Here is a 25,451-nt window from a genome sequence, read left to right as displayed (position 1 = left end):
TGTCTAATGACACTATTCTCAGCTGTACATATTAGAGATCCAAAACTTCTTTTTTTTTTTAGACGGAGTTTTGCTCGTGTTGCCTAGGCTGGAGTGCAGTGGTGCAATCTCAGCTCAATGAAACCCCTGCCTCCCTGGTTCAAGTGATTCTCCTGCCTCAGCCTCCACAGTAGCTGGGATTACAGGCATGTGCCATCACACCTGGCTAATTTTGTATTTTTAATAGAGACAGGGTTTCTCCATGTTGGTAAGGCTGATCTCTAACTCCTGACCTCAGGTGACCTGCCTGCCTTGGCTTTCCAAAGTGCTGAGATTACAGGTGTGAGCCACTATGCCTGGCTAAGAGACTCCAAACTTCTCTTTGTGATATAATGGAAATGGCTTGTATATTATTTAGTGGTACAGTCAGGTCAGGAATCCATGCACTGACTTTTGCTTGCGGTGTGGTGTGGGGCAGGTTAACTTCTCTGGATCTCAGTTTCTAGGCCTTTAAAATGAGGATGATACTCTTTACTGGATGCATTGGGTATTAAATGAGATATTTTGCTCAATGGATATTCATGGAATACCAATGTGCAGTTTAGTTTCAGAGACATTGGTAATGAATATGAGCACCTAGGACATATGCAAGGGTCTCAGTGAACTGCCCTTTCCTTCTTTGCCCATCCCCTTCTGCAAAGCAGGCACCATTCAGGCTCCAGGTAGCAACGACTACCCTGAGGCATGAGCAGAGGCTTCTTCAGAATCCTCATGCCTGTGAAGGGGAAAGTCTCCCAGCCTTTCCGCTATACTTCCCCTTCTCCTCATCTAACCCTCTGTCCCCTTGTGCTGGGTGTCACAGCAACACAGAGCACAAGCAGTAATGCCACTGCAGGGGCCGAGCATGCCTCCTCCCCCCACGTCCAGTGGCTGGCAGGGCTCAGCCAGATGCTCAGTGAGGCTTCAGGAAGGGAAAGGGGAGCTGGAGGCTCTGGGCAGCATCAGGACAGGGCAGGCTGCAGCCCCACGATGTCCCCACACGATGAAGCCTGCTGGAGGGGCACTCCCTAAAGGTACATTGGCCAGTAAGTCCAGGAGTAAGGAACACACATTTAGGAGGAGAGACTTATCTCAAAATAAAAGGCAGGGGACCTTCTTAAAGACAAGTGGGTCAGCAAAGCCAGAATTAGAACTCAGAGCTCTTGTGCTGAAGGTCTCAGTGCAGTTCCCTGCCTGGGGCAGTTCTGAAAGATTAATTCCAGGGCCACGTGACTGCCTTGCTGCCTGGCTACTCTCTGCCTCTCCCACTTCTTCACTAATATTTAATATAACAACAATGGAGAAAGTAATACAAAGAAGAGAACGTTCCCTTGCACTCAGGCTGCGAGGTACACTGAACACATCAAGAGCATTCTGCACCGGCATGTATGCAGCGATGGCATTTATTTCACAAGATTCCAAGATACTCTGACCTTCAAAACCAGGATTTCAGCTTTCTTGGCCAACATTTGAGAGGTGGCTTCTTATGGAAAGCTATGGCCCTGCCAGGGACTCCACCCTTGCAGGCTGACACTCTGAGAATGCCCAGCAGGCAGAGGAGCGGGAGGAGGCAAAGTGTCAGGCATCTGAGCAACTTGTGGCCACCTGAAAGCAGCAGATCCTGAACACAGACTTAAGTCATTCCCAAAACAGTGAGGGGTACTTGGCTCAGCCCTCTCACCCAGTCCTGGGACCTGCTAGGAAGAGGCCATTTTGGGCACTGGCCGCGAAGTGTCTTCTGCTTTCCCCAAATGGAAACCTTTGCTTCCATAAACTGGGTCTCTGAACAAAGCCTGAAGTCTCAGACCAATATTTACTTTGACACTCCCACTTCCTGTGACGGCCACCCTCCACCCTCCACCTCCTAGTCTTTGTTCCTCTCTCTCCAGGAGGAGAACTGAAGGGGAGGCCCCTGGGAGCCCGGGTTGGGGGATGGGAGACCCGGATTCCAGGACATCAATGCCAGGGGACTCAGCTGCTGACCCAACCCTAACTGATTCAGATAAAAGGAGCGTGAAGTGAATTTCGCCAGAAAAGAGTCAAGGAGGCAGCCTGTACTAGGCTGTACCCCAGGTCCTTAGGGATCAGGGGTCTTATCCCTGACTTAATGGTGGCTTATTCCTCCTACTCCCATTGTTAAAGAAATGTAATCTTATTACCAAATTTGGTAAACTGGAAAAAGTCATTCATAATTCCACTACCTTAATCCAGTCCCTGATAGCTTATTAGCATAATTTCCTGGCAATCTTTTTTGGGGGTGGGGAGGGGAACAGGTTTGCCAATTCACTGTCTTGGACAGAACCTGACATCGATAGATGCTGTTCGTCATCATAAGCTCTGTATTATTTCCTAGATTCTAACCTCCTATTTTTACCAGTTTCTGTGACATATTTTAGGCAAATGACTTAACTCCTCAATGTTTTACTTTTCCATTTGGCGTAATGAAGATAATAATTGTACCTATCTGATAAGGCTGTTATTGGAATCATGTGCAATAAGCAATCCATGTTAAGTGCTTATGACAGTACCTGTCAGTTTACCTAACATAAAATTATCTCTTGACTGGCTGAAAATTCTCATTGAATAGTATATTATTGAAGTATACCCCCACGGCTAAATGCTGAAGTTGTTTCTAATATTTCCCTATTATAAATAATTCAAAACTCCAAAGCAGTCATGACTAAAACAAAGCTGGAGGCAATATACTACCTGATTTGAAAATCTACTACAAAGCTACAGTAATCAAAACACTATGGTATCAGCACAAAAACAGACACACAGACCAATGGGACAGAACACGGAGCTTAGAAATAAACCCAAACCTTTACAATCAATTAATTATCAACAAAGATGCCAAGAACACACAAACGAAGAAAGGACCATCTCTTCAATAAATGGTGTTGAAAAAACTGGATATCTACATGCAAAGAATAAATATAGATTCTCATCTCACATCACACTAAAAAAATCACTGAAAAATGGACTAAAGACTTAAATGTAAGACCTAAAACTGTAAAATTACCAATGACAACTTTGGGGAAGAAATCTGTGATATAGGCAATAACTTTTTAAAATGTGACCTCAAAAGCACAGGCAACAAAAGCAAAAATAGACAAACAGAATTATATCAAACTAAAAAGCTCTGCAAAGCTTCTGCAATCAGCAGAGTAAAGAGACAACCTGTGGAATGGGAGAAAATACTTGCAAAACACGTATCTGGATAAGGAGAATAGAGGAAACTCAAAAAACTCAATAGTAAGAAACAACCCAATTTAAAAATGGTTAGTGGACCTGAATAGACATTTCCCAAAAGAAGACATACAAATGGCCAACAGTGGTGGGAGTATAAATTAGTTCAACCATTGTGGAGGACCACGCGGTGATTCCTTAAGGATCTGGAACCAGAAATACCATTTGACCCAGCAATCCCATTATTTGGTATATACCCAAAGGATTAGAAATCATTCTACTATAAAGACACATGCACATGTATGTTTACTGCAGCACTATTTACAATACCAAAGACTTAGAACCAACCCAAATGCCCATCAATGATAGACTGGATAAAGAAAATGTGGCACATGTACACCATGGAATACTATGCAGCCACAAAAAAGGATGAGTTCATGTCCTTTGCAGGGACATGAATGAAGCTGGAAACCATCATTCACAGCAAACTGACACAAGAACAGAAAAACAAACACCACATTTTCTTACTCACAAGTTGAACAATAAGAACACATGGACACAAGGAGGGGAACGTCACACACCAGAGCCTGTTGGAGAGGTGGGGAAAAGGGGAAGGAGAGCATTAGCACAAATACCTAATGCATTTGGGGCTTAAAACCTAGATGATGGGTTGATAGGTGCAGCAAACCATCATGGCACATGTATACCTACGTAATAAACCGGCACCTTCAGCACATGTATCCCAGAACTTAAAGTAAAATATAAATAAATAAAAGGTTAAAAAAATGGCCAACAGATATAGAAAAAATGCTCAACGTCACTAATCATCAGGGATATGCAGATTAAAGCCACAATGAGATATTATCGCATACCTGTCAGAATTGCTATTATTGAAAAGACGAAAAATAGCAGGTGTTGACAAGGATGTGGAGAAAAGGGAACCCTTGTACGCTGTTGGTGGGAATGTAAATTAGTACAGCCATTTGGAACACAGTATGGAGGAGCCTTGAAAACTTAAAATAGAACTACCATATGATCCAGCAATTCCAATGCTGGGTCTATATCCAAAGAAAATGAAATCAGCATGTCAAAGAGAAACCTGCACTCTTATGTTGACTGCGGCACTACTCACGATACCAAGATATGGAATCGACCTAAGTGTTCACCAGTGGACAAATGGACAAAGAAACAGTAGAATATACACACAATAGAATACTGTTCAGCTTTTAAAATGAAGGAAATCCTGTCATCTGCAACATGGATCAACCTGGAAGACATCATATGACGCGAAATAAACCAGGCACAGAAAGGCACAGGCGGCTTAATCTCACTGATATGCGGAATCAAAAAAAGTCAAACTCATAGGAACAGAATGGAATAGTGGTTACCAGAGGCTGGGGTATTGGAGAGGTGTTGACCACAAAAATGTATATATAAACAAAGCACTGAAAATTCAACATCTTTATGAATAACATTTTATTCTTTACTTTTGCTGGCTAGGTTATCAGAAAAACAGATCCAAGAGTATATGTTTTATGAGTTTTACTACAGGTTATCAAATTAATCACAAACTATTAGGATTTGCAGTGCTGTCAGCAACATATGAGGATGCCAATTTATATATTTGTAACCGGTCTATATGAGTATTAAAAAATTAGGGGAAATAATTTATGGGTCCATAAACCTTTGTAGCAACCTTGATAAATAAGCTACTATTTGAAATTTGCTTACTATTTCCTTTTTGCCAAGAACAAAAGGGCCTATAAAATACTTACCTTTTCAGTATGTGCTGTCCCCTCCATGTGGGTGTGTGGGTGTCTGACCGGGCCACTGGGAAGCCCTGGCTGGAACCTTGTTCTATGGTGTGAGGAGGGAGGGGGCATCACCACAACTGAACTGACTCACTTTTTCTATGGTGTGAGGAGGGAGGGGGCATCACCACAACTGAACTGACTCACTTTTTCTATGGTGTGAGGAGGGAGGGGGCATCACCACAACTGAACTGACTCACTTTTTCTATGGTGTGAGGAGGGAGGGGGCATCACCACAACTGAACTGACTCACTTTTTCTATGGTGTGAGGAGGGAGGGGGCATCACCACAACTGAACTGACTCACTTTTTCTATGGTGTGAGGAGGGAGGGGGCATCACCACAACTGAACTGACTCACTTTTTCTATGGTGTGAGGAGGGAGGGGGCATCACCACAACTGAACTGACTCACTTTTTCTATGGTGTGAGGAGGGAGGGGGGCATCACCACAATTGAACTGACTCACTTTTTCTATGGTGTGAGGAGGGAGGGGGCATCACCACAACTGAACTGACTCACTTTTTCTATGGTGTGAGGAGGGAGGGGGCATCACCACAACTGAACTGACTCACTTTTTCTATGGTGTGAGGAGGGAGGGGGCATCACCACAACTGAACTGACTCACTTTTGAACAGCACTTCACAGTGTGCGAAATATTCTGCCTTCTCTCATTTGACCCTCACAGCAATCCTGTTTCATTTTAATGATGAGAACTTTAAGGCTCCAAGAAATTTTAGGACAGATTCAAATCATTTGATGGCAGAAAACAAAGCTAAACCAGCTCAGGTTTTCCGCTCCCAAGGGCAATGCCATTTCCCTATTGCCAGGCTGGAGTGGGCCAATAGGAGGTGCTTAAGCCGAGGCTGAACCAACCAACTAAATGTGGAATAAGACAACATATGGAGTCAGAGTCAGCCTGACCTAGACTTGAACCTTGTCTCTGCCGCTTACAATCTAAGGGCTCCTCTGCTAGTTCCTGCCCTGCTCTGGGCTTCAGACTGATTCCGCAGGGCTGCATGAGGGGAGTGCTATTTTGACCAAGGCCCTCACAATGAAATGCTTGCAGATACAGTGGCTTCAACACCTCGTCTCACTCCTAAATTCTCCAGGGGAGACTGTCACAGTTCAGCATTACACACTGATTACCATCTCACTTGAGAAGCCAGGGCCTGCAACACTGGGCAGCTAAAAAGTAATCATGTGTCTCCTGCAATTTCTCATAGCAAGTAACCTTTTCTGTTCTTCATAGTTTTAACCATGTAAATAAATGGGGGTTCATAGTTTTAACTATGTAAGTAAATGAGGATTGTCACTGAGGACTTCTGACAGATGAATGTTCACTATGTGTATTGTGGAGTCTGATACCTTGCAAACCTCAAAGAAGGCATAAATGAAAGCAAAATTAAACTTCTATACCTCTGTCTCAGCATGAGAAAAACTCACTTGCTGCTTACTATTTTCTTCTTCTTTTCTGAGACAAAGTCTTGCTCTGTCGCCTAGGCTGGAGTGCAGTGGCATGATCTCGGCTCACTGCAACCTCTGCCTCCAGGATTCCGGCAATCCTCCTGACTCAGCCTCTGGAGTAGGTGGAATTGCAGGCATGCACCACCACACTGTGCTAATTTTTGTATTTTTAGTAGATGGGGTTTCACCATGTTGTCCACACTGGTCTCGAACTCCTAGGCTCAAGTGATCAGCACACTGGCCTCCCAAAGTGACGGCCGCGCCCAGTCTCAGGTGCTCCTTTTAAGTGGATTCCCACTACTTCTTTATCATTTAGCCTCAGGCAGGGGAACACTACCTTTATCCTTTGCTTTGGAGAAAGCTACTACAATACACACATCTTAAACTGCAATGGCAGTTCCATGTGTTTCGTTTCTCTGGTGGAGAAATAAAAATAACTTTGCGGTAATGACTGCCACCTTGTGGTTAAACATAAAACTTCCACTAGAAAACGATGCTAATAAAGGCTTCAGCCACTAAACACTGGGAATCCCATGTGGCCTCTAAAATTTTGGTATATTGTATAATTTACATATTTTCCTGGAACATTATGATTGCATATGCTATATTGCTTGGGTTCCCAATCTGTTCCAGGTTAATTTCTCATTTTACTCTACCATCACATGATGCAATTGTTGAAATCTTTGCTTATGTAGAATCACCAGAATTTCCTTTTACAGATCAAATTCCCCTGGGGTAAAGTATGTAATATCTCTTTATTTGCTTCAGCAGTAGTAAGTTGGAACCACTTCTGCTGAAGACCAGGCTAAGCTCACTAAATACCAGTTGACTGCTTGACTCCCAGGTCACCACCTGGTGAAGATAGTCTAACCTAATGTCATGGGAAACCATGTGATCTTTGGCTCGGGCCGTAGAAAGGAGATCTGAGCAGTCACCTGGCTCTGTGGCTTGAGTCATGGTGTTCATGGTGGTGTTCAGGAAGCTGGACCCCCTGGGGCAACCAGTGTCAGTGACCAGCTATCCCTCTCAAGCCTGGAGCTGTAACTCCACTCCTCTACTCCAAGAAAACAGCCCAAAAAGGGGGTGAGGGCAGGGGAATGGCTTTACATTGGCAAAGTGCTCAGCAAAGGAAGTTGTTTCCAGGCTACTCCAGGGAGCAGTGTGGGGCAGGGAGAACTGGAGCTCCCCAGGAGCCAAGGACCAACCCAGCAGAGGGTAAGCAGAGGATGGGGGCAGGAGTAGGATGGGCTCCAGGGCCATAAGGAGCCACTGAGGACTGATGAGGAGCAGAGGGGGAGGGGGAGGCATATAGGGGAGCCAAGGCCCATAAAGACATTACCTGACTCCCCTTTTCTTTCTCCTGATAATGCTGGGGTGTCATGGGGGTCCCTGTGGTGTATCCCCTTCAGTGCATCCTCCTGTCACCCAGCTCCCAGACTTCTCTGCTCCACCCATTCTCCAGGCTGCACGTGTCCTTCCCAACAAATATTTGAATACAAGTGACCCTTAAACATATGAAAATGCCTAGCTTCAGTCACAGTTAGAGGAATGCAAGTTGGAACTTCAAATATACCATTTTTCTAATCTCTCAGATGATCAAAATGACAGCTACCAACCCGTGATGGGAAGGTGCGGGAAATGGGCCTTCTCACTCAAGCTTTGGGAATGTGAATTTAGAGACACAGCTCAGCAAGGAGGGAAGAGCCTGCCTGGACTCTGCTGTCAGACTGCCTGGCTTCAAACCCTCTCTGCCACTTAGGAACTAAGCTTCTTTGTACCTAAGTTTTCTCGTGTGTGAAATGGGTGTTAATAACAACTTATTTCACAGGGTTACTGTAAGGATTAGATGAGATAAGAGACATAAAGCACCTAGAACAATGTGTGGTACATGGGCGATAAAATGTTTGCTATCTCTAACCACAATGGGGAAAAGGGGCAGTTGGACTCGATCAAAATGTGAAATGCATTCATCCTTTGACCAAGCGATACTATTACTCATAATACATCATACAGAAATACCAGCAAAGCACACAAAGAAAAAAGTACAAGCGGACTCACTGCAACAATGACTGAAATAAAAGACTAGGAACACAATACATAGATAGCAACCGAGGAGGACAAGTTTAATTACATCATGTTCTAAAACGGAGTACTATACAGCCATTAAAAATGAGGCAGCATGGTATACAGAAACACAAAACAATTTCCAATATACACTATTAATATTATGTCTTAAAAAAAATAAAGTGGCCAGGTACAGTGGCTCATGCCTGTAATCCCAGAACTTTGAGAGACTGAGGTGGGTGGATTGCTTGAGCCCAGGAGTTGGAGACCAGCCTGGGAAATATGGCAAAACCCCATCTCTACAAAAAAATACAAAGATTAGCCAGGTGTGGTGGCATGTGCCTGTAAGTCCCAGCTTCTGACAGGGCTGAGGTAGGAGGATAGCTTTAGCCCGAAATGTTGAGGCTGCAGTGGGCCATAAGTGCCACTGCACTCCAGCCTGGATGACAGAGCGAGACTCTGTGTCAAAAAATAGATTAATTAAATTTTAGAAATATAGAATCATAGGCAAAGTATACTATTATTTGTGTTTTTAAGATAAGTATGTATGCCTGTGTGTGCTGTACATACATGCTTTTATGTGCAGAAAATTCAAAGGCTAGAAATAAAATGAGCAATAATTGTTTCTTTCGGAGAAAGGATATGAATATTTGGAGGATGCTTATATTCCCTATTGTAAGAAATTAGATGATCATAATTAAAATATACAATCTGATATGTCATTCTTCTGCTTCAGCTTCTTCCATGACTTTCCATTGCTCTCAGGACTAAACCCAAATCTGTTAATGCAGCCTGCCAGGCTCTTCACGGCCTATCCCTGGCCCGCCTGGGCTGTCTCAGTTCTCACCAGGCCCCTCCTCGACCTCGATATGCTGTGTGTGCTGAGCCTGCTTCACACCTGACGCTCTGTCTCACCACCAGACCCATGGTGTGCTGTTGACCCTGTATGACACACTCACCTTCATTCCCTGCCTAATTCTTACTCACTCATCTGATACCAGCATGGCTCTACCTTCCATAGAGATATATTGCCAGCCTCCCTGACTGGGTCAGATGCCCCTGTCCCGCTCCCCTGTAATCCCCTACTTCCTTGATGGTGTCACAGGCCAGGAACATGCCCAGAATTCACTCTCCCAAAATGCCTTTTGACAGCAAGATTCTGACACATCTGTGGCAGACCGTCTTGGTGCCTTCTACAGGGCCATTTTCCCTCTTCATTGATTCCAGAAGCCCAATTTTGAGCCCGATTCTAAATAGAAGCAGAATGCCCTGCTCCAGGGGCTGAATCAAGGTTGGTGTGAGCCAGTCGTGCTCTGCCAGCTTATCGTGGCATGATAGTTGCTCTTCAGGCCTCCCTTGCTAAGGGTACGATATGGTTTGGCTCTGTGTCCCCACCCAAATCTCATGTTGAATTGTAATCTCTAATGCTGGGGGAAGGGCCTGGTGGGAGGTGACTGGATCACGAGGCAGAACAGCAAGGTAATTCCTCCTTGCTGTTCTCATGATAGTGAAGTCTCAGAGATCTGGTTGTTTGAAAGCATGCAGCACCTCCCCCTGTGCGTTCTCTCCTGCTGCCATGTGCAGCCCTGCTTGCTTCTCCTTCGCCCTTCTGCTATGATTGGAAGTTTCCCAGGGCCTCTCCAGCCACGCCTCCTGTATTGCCTGTGGAACTGAGAGCCAATTAAACCATTTTTCTTTAAAAATTACCCAGTCTCAGGTAGTTCTTTGTAGCAATGTGAGAACAGACATATAGGGCAGTTGACCCAAGTCAAGGAAAGATCTTCCCTCCCTGAGAAAAGGAGGCTGGCCATGCAGGCCTTTGGCCCCTGCCCTTGTGCTTTCTGCTCTAAAGGCCGTCATGCCAGGGTGTGGTATCTAGGGCTGCAGCAAACACCCTGGAAAGACATGGCCAGTGTCACTAAGCAACAGATCCAACCATAGCACTGTTACCACCAGACTTCTCATTATGTGAAATAACAAGCAAAAAGTTTGTACTCATGAACCAAACCCATCCTTTCTATTCATTGTTTAAACCACTGCTGGTCATCACCTGCAGCCAGAAGCATTCCTAAATGCCACACCATTATAGGGCAGACAGATTCGAACCCTAAGACCAGTCCATGGTATCAGGCAAAGGGTCATTATTAAGGCCAGGAGCAATGCCCTGGGAGGTTCCAAATCAAGGCACCTCTCTGGGTCCTCTCAGACCCCTCTTCTAAACTCCTGTGCCCAGGTCAGAACCAGCCCAGCATTTAGAAGCAGAGTCAGAGCCAAACTCATCAAGATCACCTGCCCATGGCATTGTCCCTGTTCTTAGACTTCTGTAACCTTCACTCACCTTCATTTCACCTAGAGAAGGTTTATGTATCATGACCTTTTCAATCCTGGGACACACAACCCTCTCGGTCCTCCTTCCCCAGAACAGCACACAGGAAAAGGTGAATTCACTAGCTTCCATTTTTCCTCCAGAGGCTGTCTGAAGTCACCAATATCTCTGTATGGCCCTGCCCGGGGAGCCCATCCTCCAATACTCAACTTTATGAAATCTCCAGTACCTTACTGTCTCAGCTCTTAAGAAAAGAGGCTGTTGGCACAGTGAATACAATGCGTACTTACAGGGGTCTGAAAGCAGCAGAACAACTGAGTAAGGAAGGGATGATTGCGGGCCAGAGACAGGATTCTTTTCTCAGTCATCGTACATTCCACGTCATCATCCTGCAGAATCACGTCCTTCTTCAGCACCTTCACAGCATAGAGGTCTCCCGTTTCTTTTATTCTTGCAAGCATCACCTATGGCGAAGCACAAGGAGGGACCATGAATGAGTCCTCTTGGGGGTCTCAGGATGTATGCACACAAGGGGAAGAAAGAGAATGGCATGTAGAAAACGTGAGCATGTACGTACACACACACACACACACACACACACACCCCATACACAGAGCACACTTACTTCAACCCAAATAGTTAAAGCCAAGACTCACCTTCCCAAAACTCCCCTTCCCCAGCACTCGGATGAACTCAAAGTTGTCGATACCAAGTCGGTTGGAAGAATTAACCCCAATCCCATTTCCTTCTTTGCTGCTCTCCTTTCCCTGTCGTCTTAGGGTTGATCTGGAAACGAGTTTCTGAAAGAGTAAAAACACATTACGTCAGAAATCGCAGCAGAAGCATGGAGCACCCATGCATGATGAAGACCCCACTGGCTGACAGCAGTCTCACCCCCAGTATAATGTGGGAGAAAGATCAATTGAGCTTGACAGATGCTTGGTTCTGCCACTTGAAACACCTTCAGTATCAGCTTCTGTATCTGTGCTTACTGGTTTATGTTAAATGTCAATTAAAAATGCATCTAAGCTACGGAGTTACAGTTTGCGCTCAAGTGGGAGTACATGGAAACACCAATGCCTTGTGTGGTCCCTCAGATGTCTTCTGCGGTGGCTTCCCACAGGAAGGTCCAACTCCACGAGCGCCATCTAGTGCCCACTTTTACAGAGAGCGGTTTTCATGTCTGCTCAGAGATTCAAGCATCATTCAGCATCAAGACACAAAGCAACTTTTTTAAACCAATATTTTAAATTATATAGAAGAAGTAAAAGCCCAATGTGAATATTAAAACCACAATCGAAATCATGAAGGACAAAATTTTAAATACCTAAAATCTCACCAGTCCCCTGCCAAAGAGATCTATATCTATGCATAAATAACACACACACGTTTTTATACTTGGTTAATTTTTAAAAACATAATCAAGTTATTGTTTCATAACACATTTGTATTTACAAATCTGTCATGGGCATATCTTTCAAGAACATGAGTTCTAATGGCTCTTCAATATTCATTTCATGGATATCTCACAATGTATTTATTCCCCTGTCATTAGTAATATGGGGCATCTCCCATTTTTCATCATAATGAATAACGCCATAGTGAATACACTTCACACAAATCTTCAAAACAGAGTAATTAAGAGTCTAGCTCTCAAGCAAGCTGCCTGGATTCAAATAACAGCTCTGCAACCTAACCTGGGACCCTGAGAAAGTTACCCACCCAGCCTCTCCCTGCCTCAGTTTCCTCTTCTAACAAAGAGAAGGTTAAAGCATCTGTCACCTGAGTCATTAGGAGACCTAAATGAACAAACGCATATAAAGCACTTAGATTGGTGCCTGGCATATTCAATAAACTTAAGCTGTGTTATCATTATCATCATCCATTTTCTTAATATAAGTTCCTGCAAATGGAATTCCTTGTGCCAACGTGCTAATTTTGAAGACTTCTGATACACAGCCCACCCGCCCTCTGCAAAGACTGATCAATCTACACTCCCACCAGCATGATAACAGTTCCAGTTTCCACACAATGAATGGAAAGTAAGTGTGGCTGCCTCAGTTGGCCTTCCAGTCCCATCCCACTGAGTACGTGAGGATGTTGCTACCTAAAGGCAAGGTGACTTTTGCAGCTAGGCCACCTTGAGATATTTATAAGATAAGCTATCACTAGACAACAGAGCAAAAGCCTAACATCCAGCTAGGTGCCGGCTATCACGGTATTAAGGATACTTGATTCAAATGACAAGTGCACTGTCCATTCCTAAAGATTGGGCTGCATGGCCTTATCTTATTCCCACTGTATCTTAGAAGCCCTGGTTGGGGCTAACATCTTTCATCTCTGCTCTCCAGGAACAACTGCCCGCTGCATTAGCAATCCCTGCACAATACTGGCTTCCTGCCTGCCCACCCACAAGACAGACTGACCAGATAGACTTTCCCAGTGCTTTCCTGAAACCAAAAAGCACATTGTCAATGAAGGTCCCTGACCTACCAGGCAGGAGTCTTTCAGTAAAAAGGAAATGAGGTGGCTAGTGCTGACATTTTCAGGATACCAAGAACCTCGCAGTGATTGTACTTCCCTCCCTCAGTACCTACAGATTAGTTAAGTTGATCATTTTCCTGAACTGAGCACCAAGCTACACCATTCAGATCTTACACCCATGACCATGGCTATTTCCCAGCTCTGCAGATGCTGACCAGGAAGACAGCAGTAAGGCATGGGCTTGGGAAGCAGCCAAGGTGCTACCAGATGACAGCAGGTGGAGGTCATTCAGGAAGAGTTCTAACAAAAACATGTCCACTGCAACTGACGCAACTCCACCCACTCCTGAGAGTCCAGAGGGAGGGACTCCTGTCTGTTGCTGAATGTGAAAGATAAATTCACAATCATAAACAAAAACAAGAACTGCTGGATTCCAGGGCTGTGCAGAGCCTCAGAGATCTTTGAGTTGAACCCCTTTAGAGGTGAGGAAGCTGAGGCCCACAGTTACTGGTAACCTGTCCTGCCTGGTCCCCAGCCAAGAGCATAACCCAGAACCCTGGGTTTTAGGCTTTCATCAGACCACACTGACAGAAAGCTGACTTTTAAAAAGAAAAGAAAGGCCAGGCATGGCAGCTAACACCTGTAATATCAGCACTTTGGGAGGCTGAGGTGGGCAGATCACTTGAGATCAGATGTTCAAGACCAGTCTGGCCAACATAGAGAAACCCTATTTCTACTAAAAATACAAAAGTTAGCCAGGTGTGGTGGTGGGCGCCTGCAATCCCAGCTACTTGGGAGGCTGAGGCAGGAGAATTGCTTGAACCTGGAAGGTGGAAGTTGCAGTGAGCCAAGATCACACCACTGCGCTCCAGCCTGGGTAACAGAGTGAGACTCTGTCTCAAAAAATAAATAGAGATAAGAAAAAAGAAAAAATGTCCTTCTGCTTTCTGTTTATTACTTGTTTCCCATGCTCATTATTTCGTCATATAACTGTACATAGAATCTTATTTGTAAAACAAATTGCTATGAAAAATGTGATTTCAGCCAGACACAGTGGCTCACATCTGTGTAATACCAACACTTTGGGAGGCCAAAGTGGGAGGATCGCTCGAGCCCAGGAGTTTGAGACCAGCCTGCGCGACAAAGTGAGATTTCATCTCTACAAAAAGAAAAAAAAAAACCATAAAAAATTAGCCTGACATAGTGGTGCACACCTGCAGTCCCAGCTACTCAGGAGGCTGAGGTAGGAGGATCCCTTGAGGCCTCAACCATAATTATGCCACTGCGCTCCAGCCTGGGTGACAGCAAAAGGCAATAAATCTGTTTATTGTATTTGCTGAGATTAGGAACTTTGATGAGGCCACGTGCTCTCATTTGGGCTCACCACATCTGAACAACTTCTAAATTACGATACATGGAAAAAAAGCCAAGTCTCACCGAGGTTGGAGAAATATTTCCAGGTTGAAGACCCATCCCCGCCAGGGTCTTGGCGAGCTCCACCGCATTTACCCCACAGTTAGGGGCCACGTTCGCTTGACATCGAATGTGTACATTCATTTTACATACTAGAGGGAAGACGAAAACAGAATCCATGTTCAGAAAGGAACCAGGTCAGCATGTGCTGCAATAGAGAACTTTAATAGCCTGAAAGATTATGACAGAGGACTTCTACCAGCTGAAAAATATAATTTTCTCATAAAATTAAGCTCACGCTAATAACAGTTCCTGATGTTTTATCTATTTCCAGCCCAGCCCGCCACACCAAAGAATAATAGATTTCAAATACATTTTTTTTACCATGATTTGATGAAACCCATTCATCTCAATCACATGAAACAGGCTTTGCTGACTTAGTGTGATCTAATACAAAGATTAAACTGTTTATCATAGTGGCAATTCACAGGCAATTAAATAACAAAGAATCATGTTAACTGTATTATTTTCTTTCTGTTTCTCAACACTGAAATAAAAGGTAGCAGTCTAAATGCCACATGTAGATCGCTGTTCAAACAGGATGGAAATGGTGTTTCTACAAGAAAAACCTCTCTATGCAGCTTTCTTTCTGAGTACTGTTGTGGTTGGGCAGCCCTCACAGCACAGAGATGGGCATCCGGTGAGGCTGTGGTTCTCAGCATTTGCAGCCTGTGGTTCTAACTGCTTCATGGGGGAAAGGCAACTCTTAAAACTTTTGAAGGTCAGAGTACAAATGGCAGTTGAAGAGGCGAGCAAAGCGGCTGAGCTCCTGGGGCACAGGAAGCTGCCTTGGGATGAAGGATCTGAGGTGTCGTCAACTAGAGCAAATTCTGAGACAGTTTTTTGACATGGGCCCCGCTGATAGGAGGTGAATCTGAAGCTACAAGCAACACATTCCTGTTTTACGGAGTCAGTCCATTTGGGAAGCACACACAGATCCAGGGTTTGTGGGGCCTGAATTTCTGTAGCTTAGGAGACCCTCTTTAAGAAAAAGAACACCAAATCAAGTAGAGAGCTTTGGAAGATGCCCTTGAGAGAGAGGAGCCCTGAGACTTATGCTTCATTCGCTTCATGGGAAACCCACCTCTCTCAGGAAGACGGGTGTAAGGCACATGAGCCTACAGAAGCCTTTCAAAACCACCACGTGACCATAAAAGCAAAAATCACAGGAGCTGGATCGCTGCAGGTGTGCTACCCTCAGGCAACCAGGGACAAGGATAATGGAGATGGCCCCAGGCATGGCTCTGCACATCAGCAGCAACCATGCAAAGCAGAAAGGGACTTCCCAATAGGAACCCACACCCAGGTAAGACCATCAAGCTAAGATCAAGCTGCACCTGGACCAATGCCCTACAAGTTATCCATGATCTGGCTACTATTTTGGTTTTATGAGAAAAAAATTATTAAATGGTGTTCTACAGAGATAGAAGAATGTGCCCTTCTTAAAAACAAGTGACTGGCCCCTTTTTATTGACAGAAGCAGGCTTCATAAGTGCAAGCAGTCAATGGAAGTTGTCTGTCTGCACTCAGGCCATTCTACCTCCCCATTGCTCTTCTTAACTTGTGGCTCAAGGTGTGTCTGATAAGGAAGGCTTCAGGTGCACCCCAGGCAGTCAGATCATTACATTTCCACAAGATGGCTCAGGGCCAACAGCTCCTTAACTCCTAACAGGTCGGGGATCAGCTCTCACCCACTCTGAGCCTTTGCTAGGGCCACAGCTCCAAACTCTCCACTGGGCACAGCTGGTGAGATGCAAGCTCATAACCAAGGCTTTGGCCTCCTTCATTCTACCCCTGTCTCCAATCTCTATCAGAGGCTTCCTTCAGAAGACCCAGGGCAGCTCTTTTTATTTCTGGTGAGGTCATCAGATCTCTCCTCCTGCCAGTTCTTAACTCTTAATTCAACCTTCTCACTTGGCCATCCCACCTCCTCCTATCTTCCATTTCTTTTAAATTTTTATTTATTTTTTCTTTGTAGTGTCTCACCCGACTCAACCGTCTTCTATTTCTGACCAAGATCCCATCTTTTTCTCTTCTAAACACCTATTAAAGTACAGCATCCAGCCTCTACTTGACAGCTAGCAAGCTGGATCACAGAATGTAACATTTAATGTCCTAGGTTAGAAAATGTGGGCATCAGATGTAGTTCTCTTTACATGCCTGACAAGCAACATGTAAGTTTAAAATGACTAAGATGTTCATTTACAACATATCTAAAACCATCAGTTCTAGGACAGATTCTGAGCCCACAGAATTCTGAAAGCTTGCGGTATAGTGTTCCCATGAAGAGGCGGGTACCCAGCACCTCCGCATCTCACTTTTACACTGAAGTCCTTGTCGCATTATTCCCCAGAGCAATGAGCCACAGTGATCGCAGAACGTTGGCACTTTGTAGTTGTGGATGCCAAACTTGTGTGGGATGTTGATCCCGAACCTCTGTTCTGCAATCTATAAAAAAGGAAACAAAGGGACAAGAGCTAAAATTTCATACCAACGTCTTTTGTAAAAGCTGTAACGGGAGCCCATCAAATGCAGTGTTGCTACGCTAGGTGTATTATTTTACTGTACTCAGCCCCAGTTCAGTACTCAGGTCTTACAACCAGACTAAGCACATTTTCTAATGAACAGGACAAGACAGAAACATGAGAGACACATTAGATCATTAGCCATTTTGAGAAATAGAAACTAAGATGTTCACTTTGTCTTCCATATTCAGCCCATATTTCTCTCCTTGCCAATCCCCTAACACCCCCATCTATGTCCCAGAACCTTTAAACTTCAGGACTAAATGGGTCTTTTACACACTATATATACTTGCTATCCCTACAAGTTCTTTTAGACATTGTGTCACAGGAGAAAAAATAAAAGAGACTCAGAGGCCATGGAATCACGGAAGTTTATTCCAAAGTGACGTTAGAGTGACCACTTATTCAGCCCTTCCAGTCTTTCTTTGCCTGGCATTTGCAATCTGACAATCTGAGTTAAATCTCAGTTTCCAGCAAATAATTCCACTAGGCATGTGCTCTGCAGTCCACACCACAATTTGATGCTATAACAACCGATCCATGCATGAAAAGGAGTAGGGCAATCACTCCTCTTGAAAGTTTACTGGCCTCTTTCTTGGAAAAACTATGGTTTATACCTCTTAAGCAATCCTATAGGTGTATTATAAAGAACCACTGTGTTCCAGAGTCATTCTCTCAATGCATCTGCAAATCTACTGCTAAGTGTCAGCAACACTACATCTGCTTTCACCTCCATTAAAATGTATAATGCCTACTGCAGATGAATGCAATATGAGTGGCGAGAATGATATTGAGGCTTTTACACACACGCACATCTTCCCTGAAATTTCTTAAGAGGCTGGAGAAAGCCAGCAATCTTTTTACTTAGGAAGCATAATTTACAGTTATTAACATATGTGTCCCATCAATTCTATCTTGTTTAACTTATAAAAACTGTGTGAGAAAGCACTGATCCTGTTTTAAAACTGAGGCAAAGAGAGTTTGTGGGCCTCGCCTTGGCTTACAGAGAAGATGGCTAACAGAAGCTGGATTCAGCATTCAAATCCAGGCTGTCAGATGCCAAGTTCAGGGCTCCTTTTACGCCGCCAAAAGTCTCTCCAAATGATTAGAACCAATCCATATAGCTTACACCCAGACAACCACTAATGGGGTCCTCACAAGGACGGATGATGCCACGTAAGTACAGAAATGCAAATGCTATAATAAAAAAAAGTTTCTCTTCTAATACCACCCTTGGCTTCAAAGAGTGTGGAAGGGAAGTGGCAGAGGGAGGAAAGCAGAGGTTGGGGGGCTGGGAGAAGGAATAAGGGGAGGAAAGGAGGGAGGGAGGGAGGGAGGGAGGGAGAGAGCAGCACACAGCACATACAATACACACACACACTTAATCAGCAAACTGATATCCTCTTACCTTTGAATCCGCTTTGTTAATATTGTTTTGGCAAGTACAGGCTGTAACAATTAGATGATGGCAGCGTTTATGGACGACACAGGTGCACACTAGGAAATTAAATCCAGCAATTATACATTTATCAGAAGGTCGCAGCCCAGCTGGTTACAACAGTCAACCAGGGTTGCGCCATGCCAGCATGATGGGACCTGCCCGGCCCGCATGACAGCAGCTGGTGCGCCCATCCTTCCTATTGCCTTTGCCGCCATCCTAATACAGACTTTTGCTCGGGCTCAAACTATCCATTATCAAGTCCTGGGCTTATTTCTTCCTTCCTGACTTTATTCCATCCTGCACCCACCACCAGAGGACTCTTCCAACACTCTAGTCCTGCCCCCAAAATCGAAAGCCTTCCATGGTAATTCATTGCCAATCAACAGAGTTCAAATTCCCCACCCAGGTTCCAGGCCCTCCAGAGGCTGCCTCAAGCTACCTGTCACCTTTCTTCTATGGGACCTACTTGTTCCAGTAAAAACTACGTGGGTTGCTCTTCCTGGAGCAAATCTGCCGACCACCCCCTCGAAACAAACTACTGATGCCCTTTCCTCTCCCTGGGATATCCTTTTTGCCTGTCAACTAATTAAATCTTAAGTTTAGGACAAGATATAACTCAAAAAATACCTCTTCCATGAAAATACTCTGCCCCTACCTGCCCTTCTAGATTGAAACGACTTGCCCTCCTCTCATCTCCCACAACCCTTAGCCTACCCCTTCATTTCAAGCCTTCCACTCAGCCTTGTAATGCCCTCAGAATTCCCTGCATGATGCCTTCAGCAGAGAAGGCATTCAATAAATGTTTGTTGAATGGCTTAATCAACTGTTGAAATATTTAGAACTTTCTGAATAACATTTTTTTTCATTCTCATCTAGATAAGTGACATAGTGCAGATAGTCGAGCTTGTCATCAAAGGATAAACGCATGCAATGAAGCAGGATAAAAATATACATCATCTTAGGATCCCTCAAGACATGTGGAAGGCCTCAGGATTAACTACATAAAGACAGGTGACAGGTCAGCAAATAGTATTATACCTTAAAACACATCTAGCTTTCATCAGATTCAATTTTCAGGAGAACCAAATTGAAAGTGCCCAGAATGCTGAGCACGGTGGTACATGTCTGTAATCTCAGCACTTTGGGAGGTGAGGCAGGTGGATCACTTGAGGTCAGGAGTTCAAGACCAGCCTAACCAACATGGTGAAACCCCATCTCTACTTAAAAATACAAAAATTAGCTGGGCATGGTGGCAGGCGCCTGTAATCTCAGCTACTTGGGAGGCTGAGGCAGGAGAATCGCTTGAATCCGGGAGGTGGAGGTTGCAGTGAGCCAAGATTGTGCCACTGTACTCCAGCCTGGTCAACAGAGCAAAAGTTTGTCTCAAAACAAACAGAGAGAGAGAGAGAGAGAGAGAGAGAGAGACAGGGGGGGCAAGAGAGAGAGCGCAAGCACGCGCGCGCGCGTGTGTGTGCGTGTGCGTGTGTGTGTGTGTGTGTGTAGAAATAAAAGAAAAGAAAAAAGTGCCCAGAGAACTGGTCTTTTTATATGAGGTGATCTCAAAACCATCCTTCACACAGAAAGACTTTATTTTTTGAGGTATTGGTTTTTTTCTGGTTAGCTTGGTAAAGCTTATCTATTTTATTAATCTTTTCAAAGACTCAGCATTGGATTACATGGATTTTTTTCTGTTGTTTTCCCATTTTCAACTTCACCAATTTCTGTTCTGATTGTATTATTTATTTCCTTATGCCTGCTTGAGGCTTAAATTTCTCTTCCTTCCCTAGCTTCCTTAGATGGAAATTTCAGTTTATGATTTTAGATCTTTCTTCTTTCCTACTGTATGCATTCAGTGCTATATATTCCCATATGAGCACTGCTTTTGCTGTATCATACATATTTTTATAACTTCCATTTTCATTTTCACTTGGCTCAAAATATTTTTTATGTTCTCTTGAGTCTTCTTCTTTGACCCATGTGTTACTTAGAATGTGATATTCAACATTCAAATATTTGGGGTTTTTCCAGCGATCTTTCTGTTATTGATTTCTAGTTTAATTCCATTGTGGTCTAAGAAGGTACTGTTTATGATTTCTCTTATTTTGAAATTGTTAAGGTATGTTTTATGGCCCAAAATGTGGTCTATGTTGGTAAATGTTCCTTGTGAGGCTGAGAAGAATGTGAAAACTGCAGTTGTTGGGTAGAGCATTCTATAAATGCCAATTTTACCTCGTTGTGATAATGCTGTTCAGACCAACTATATCCCTACTGATTTTCTGCCTGCTGGATCTATCAATTACTGAGACATTGAAGTCTCCAACTACAGAAGTGGATTTGTTCATTTCTCCTCGTGGTTCTATCAGTTTGACTCATGTATTTGATGCCTGTTGTTAGGTACATACATACATACATGTTAAAAATTGTTATGTACTATTACACTGGTCTTTTTTTTTTTGAAATGAAGTCTTACTCTGTTGCCCAGGTTGGAGTGCAGTGGCATGATCTTGGCTCACTGCAACCTCCGCCTCTACACCGGTCTTTAAATAAAACAAAACTTCAATAAAAATTGTTATGTATTCTTGGAAAACTGACCCCTTTATTACTGCCCCCTCTTTATTCCTGATAATTTTCTTTGTTCTGAAGTCTGCTTTGTCTGAAATACCTATGCCAGGTTGCTTTTGATCAGTGTTAGGATGGAATACCTCTCTCCAACCAGGCATTTGGTTTTATATGCCTTAGGGAGCCATCGACAAAGTGGTGACTGCATGTCTCCTAACAGTCTTTCCTACTCTTTAACTAGCAGGTGACGCACTGAAAATCAGGCCATCAAATATCCAGGCACTATAGGTCAAAGAGAAAAAGAAATAAAATACCAATAGAGATGTATCAGAAATCTCATGTTTTAAACTAAAAACGGTCATCTTGTCTATCCAGAGCTTCTCAACTCATCTTGGTGTGCGTAAGGTGGGCTGCCATGGACTTCAGTGCAAACTCCTGTGCTCGCAGGCCCAGGCCACAAAGTGATATTGATTCTGGCTCGTGAACTATCTCCTCACTTGGGACTGAGATTAATAGCATGCAGGTCAATATTGCTGTCATATTGATTATATATTTGTTTTTTTCCTAACTTTGAAAGTTCAGTGGAATTGTTCATACATAGTAAAGTCAAAGTTAGATTCAAGAGTATGTCTTATTCAGTCCATCCAAGGGAAGTATTGTGTCACCTCACCTCTCCCAGAAAAGAAAGCAAGATTTTCTCACCCACACGTAGGCTACCATTCTAGGACACATGGTACTGTTTTACCAATCATCTATAGAGTGAAACGGGTTCCACATGTATAAACTATGTGATGTTACTCTTGCCAAAGGTTAAGGAGGGCCCAGAAGACAGGCAAGCCTGATCAGCCTGGTTAAATCGCCTGAGGGCTCTTCTTCCATTCCTGCCATTGTATTTCATTCCAATTCTGCTAGAACACTAGTAAATTGGCTTTGTCTCAGATTGTGAAAAGCAAATGTAACGTAGTAACTTACAAGATCACTGACAGCTTAACTTTGAACATTTCTCACTTTTTTTGAAATCATAAAATTTCAACAATCAATTTGGTTAATAGCTTATATTTCCTGAGCAGGGAAAAAAAGAGAAAACAGCACCCCTATCTATTATCCATCAGATTGTAAAAAAACAAAAGTTTATCTTCAAAATTTAAGAGCAAGCTCAGATAATCACATTACCTTTTAGTACTCTTACATTATTGCAGAAACAAAACTTTAAACAATGAAACTTTATTAGGTATCCTGGCTGTAGAAGTGAAAACATCCCCTCTACATTGTCTAAGATATGGCCAAGATCTAACCAAACTAAAGAGTTGTAACTACATGGGGGCTTCCTATGACCTACAGAGAGTTATTTATAACAACATTAAGGGAAGATATCCTGTTTTCTCTTGGTCTAATCATTTTTAAAGATAGGAACAAGATGAAACATCGTTTCTAAAATGTTTTCTTACCTTGGCATTGATAACCCTGTTTCCCAAATACTCCCCTGTTGAAGAGAAGAAAACTACCATCAATCAAGTATTTCAGCAATAACTGTCTTATAGTCCTTAAGGAAGACAAATTCTATCCTCTCCTCCTTTATGGAAACACAATTTCAGGGAAGATGCAAAGATGATGTGCTTTGTGAGCCACTGTTTGTTACTGTGAGACACAAGGAAACCATGTGATGGATTAGAACGCGCCATATGATACAAATGGGTGGGTAACGACAATTCTCGTTCCATCTGTGTCCCCGGCAATTTCTGAGTTCTCAGTGGCGATAAATTCTCATCTGTACATGGGATTAAGCCTCGGCCTAAAGAGTTCCCGCCTTATTCTCTCTCACATAAAGATGTTCAGATGCTGAAGTAAGCAGATACAGATACACCACGGAAGCACCCAGAGAGTCTACTGCAGCTGCCTGACCCAGGGGACCTGCCCTTGTCCCCGGTGTCCACATCACCCCTGGAGTCCACAGGTGGGCAGAGGTGCCACCGCAATATGCCCTTCAGGCCTACCACTTCCATCTCTGCCTCTCCCTAATATACTCTACAGCTGATGGTAATATTAGGAGTATTCTCATTCTCCTTAACAAAGACCACAGTAACTAAGCCCATAGGATGTGCCAGGCACTGGGCCAAGCGACTGATATATACTATTCCTTTTAATCCTCACAAAAAGCCACGGGAGGCAGCATTCAAAATAACATGGGTAAGAACACACCCTCTGAAGCCAGATGGACAGATGCTTTGAGCGACAGTTTCCTCATCCATAAGAGGGACTAATGATAACAGTGCCTACTACATAGGGCTCTAATGAAGGTTAAACGTTGTAATACAAAATGCTCAGAATAGGGCCTGGCACTTTAAGTACTATATAAAAGTTTATTATACAAGTAAAATAAAATTGTTGTCCATTTTGCAAATGAAGAGATATTGATAGGCTACACAACTTGACCAAGTCACACACTCAGTTGGTGATGAGACTGGAAGTCAGAGTCCATGCTCTTAATCCTATATATGTAATACATACACCTAATATTTTAAGTGTGTATGAGAGAGAGAGAGTATGAGTATGAGGCTGTGGGGGGGGGGGCGTTAAAGACTAGTTGGGTGCAGTTTATGTTTCTTTGGTGGAAAAAAAACTCAGTGAAATGATCAAATAAGTTTCCATTACAAATGTTAGTTCAGGTCAGGGGCCTGACAGGTCATACAAAAGAGAGAAGTGGAAAGGTGTGACATGAAATACACGGCAACAGGCAGGCACTCTTAGGTCAAACCAGTGAACCGCAGAGAGGTGGGGCTGTGGCCAAGCGGTGTGCAGCCTGATGCAAAGAGGAAACGTGGGCTCAAAGATGCTAGGGCTGCTCATTTTTTCCCCCTAAAAAAAATGTAATAGATTTTTTTTTCTAAAGACAATAAATGTTATGACACATTCGTTGGCTTCATATCTACAGCTTAGGGTCTCAAAACTTGTTTCTTGATTAAAAAGGTCAGAAATACTAACTAGCCCTAGGTTCTGACTATTGAAGATATAAAATCCAAAGTATCACAGAGAGCAAAATACAAAGTAATTAATTGATCAATACTCAGAAACTTCTCTGATCTAAGGGTTTCTGCCTTCATTAAACAAAATGATTAATGTTGACAACAAAAATATAGATCTGCTTTCGTGCTACTAAGCCGTGTTTTCTCCTGAGATGAATGTATGAGGGCATACTTCTTTCTTCCCTTTCCAAATAAGTATGCTTAATTTATCACTAACTAAAGATAACTATCTATTGGTTAAATTTATTTTACATTTGCCACTGACTTAAGCTTCAGTTGTATGTCTAGTAAGCTATAGCCCCAAATCTCTACATTTCTCAATGTGTAATTATCTTATTTCCTAATTGTCTGGGATTAGATTGTAGCATATGATCACTGAAGGCTATTATCTTCTGCTGCATACCAAGAGGCTGAAAACTACTTCGTGTTTAGTTTTCTTTCAACTATTAATTTCCATAAGTCATCATGTGATTCATGCCTTCTTAAAGCAATACTGTTGATTATTCTTTGGTCCTTAGGGGCTGATTATCCAATTAACTAATTGTCAATTTATTGACTCAGTAGCTTTTTTCTCTGGTTTATGCTTTTTGACCCGTTCATGATTCATTAGCATCTTTCTCAAGATGATTTTAAAAAGAAATAATATCTAAAATTTGGACCTGTAAGCTAATTAGTTTTTTGTTTTTGTTTTTGCAATGGAGATTTAAATTATTGGGTCAACATATTAGAATAAAAGGCAAAAATCAGATCCCAAAAGAATTCTTAAATAATCACACATTCTGCTGAAGTCATACATAACCAGAGGGAGCCTATTAGAGGGAAGCTCCGAGGAAAAGTCAGGGAACCCCTTACCAGATAAACTCCCTGCAGTGAGAGCAGTAGGTGGGCTGCCTCAGGTACGTGGCCATGAACTTGTGTCCATTGATCTGGTGGACTCGTCTTCGCATTGCCCTTTGGCGCTTCCTGGTAAAATGTTTGAAGATCCGGTCTCTCTGGAGAGTAGCTATATATTAAAAAGAAGAAAAAATAGAAAAAGATGTAAGGAATCTAATGCACCTAATAAATGAGAAAGTT

The 25,451-nt window shown here is 43.2% G+C and overlaps 1 protein-coding gene across 1 annotated transcript in view; it reads right to left on the bottom strand.

Annotated features, from left to right (window-relative positions):
* The window catches only part of PRKCH (protein kinase C eta), a 237,705-nt gene that overhangs the window by 89,718 nt on the left and 122,536 nt on the right, over positions 1-25,451 (bottom strand). Inside the window, exons 3-9 of the mRNA XM_002753986.7 lie at positions 25,230-25,380; positions 22,803-22,837; positions 18,763-18,851; positions 17,148-17,277; positions 14,794-14,921; positions 11,529-11,672; positions 11,163-11,336 (exon numbers count right to left, since the gene is read on the bottom strand). Coding sequence (XP_002754032.1) covers positions 11,163-11,336; positions 11,529-11,672; positions 14,794-14,921; positions 17,148-17,277; positions 18,763-18,851; positions 22,803-22,837; positions 25,230-25,380 — 851 coding nt within the window. The remainder of the gene's footprint in view (positions 1-11,162; positions 11,337-11,528; positions 11,673-14,793; positions 14,922-17,147; positions 17,278-18,762; positions 18,852-22,802; positions 22,838-25,229; positions 25,381-25,451) is intronic.

Source organism: Callithrix jacchus, chromosome 8, assembly GCF_049354715.1.
Source record: "Callithrix jacchus isolate 240 chromosome 8, calJac240_pri, whole genome shotgun sequence".
NCBI lineage: Eukaryota > Metazoa > Chordata > Mammalia > Primates > Cebidae > Callithrix > Callithrix jacchus.
Note: the sequence above shows the minus strand (reverse complement) of the source record. Positions and strands in the feature narration are given on the sequence as shown.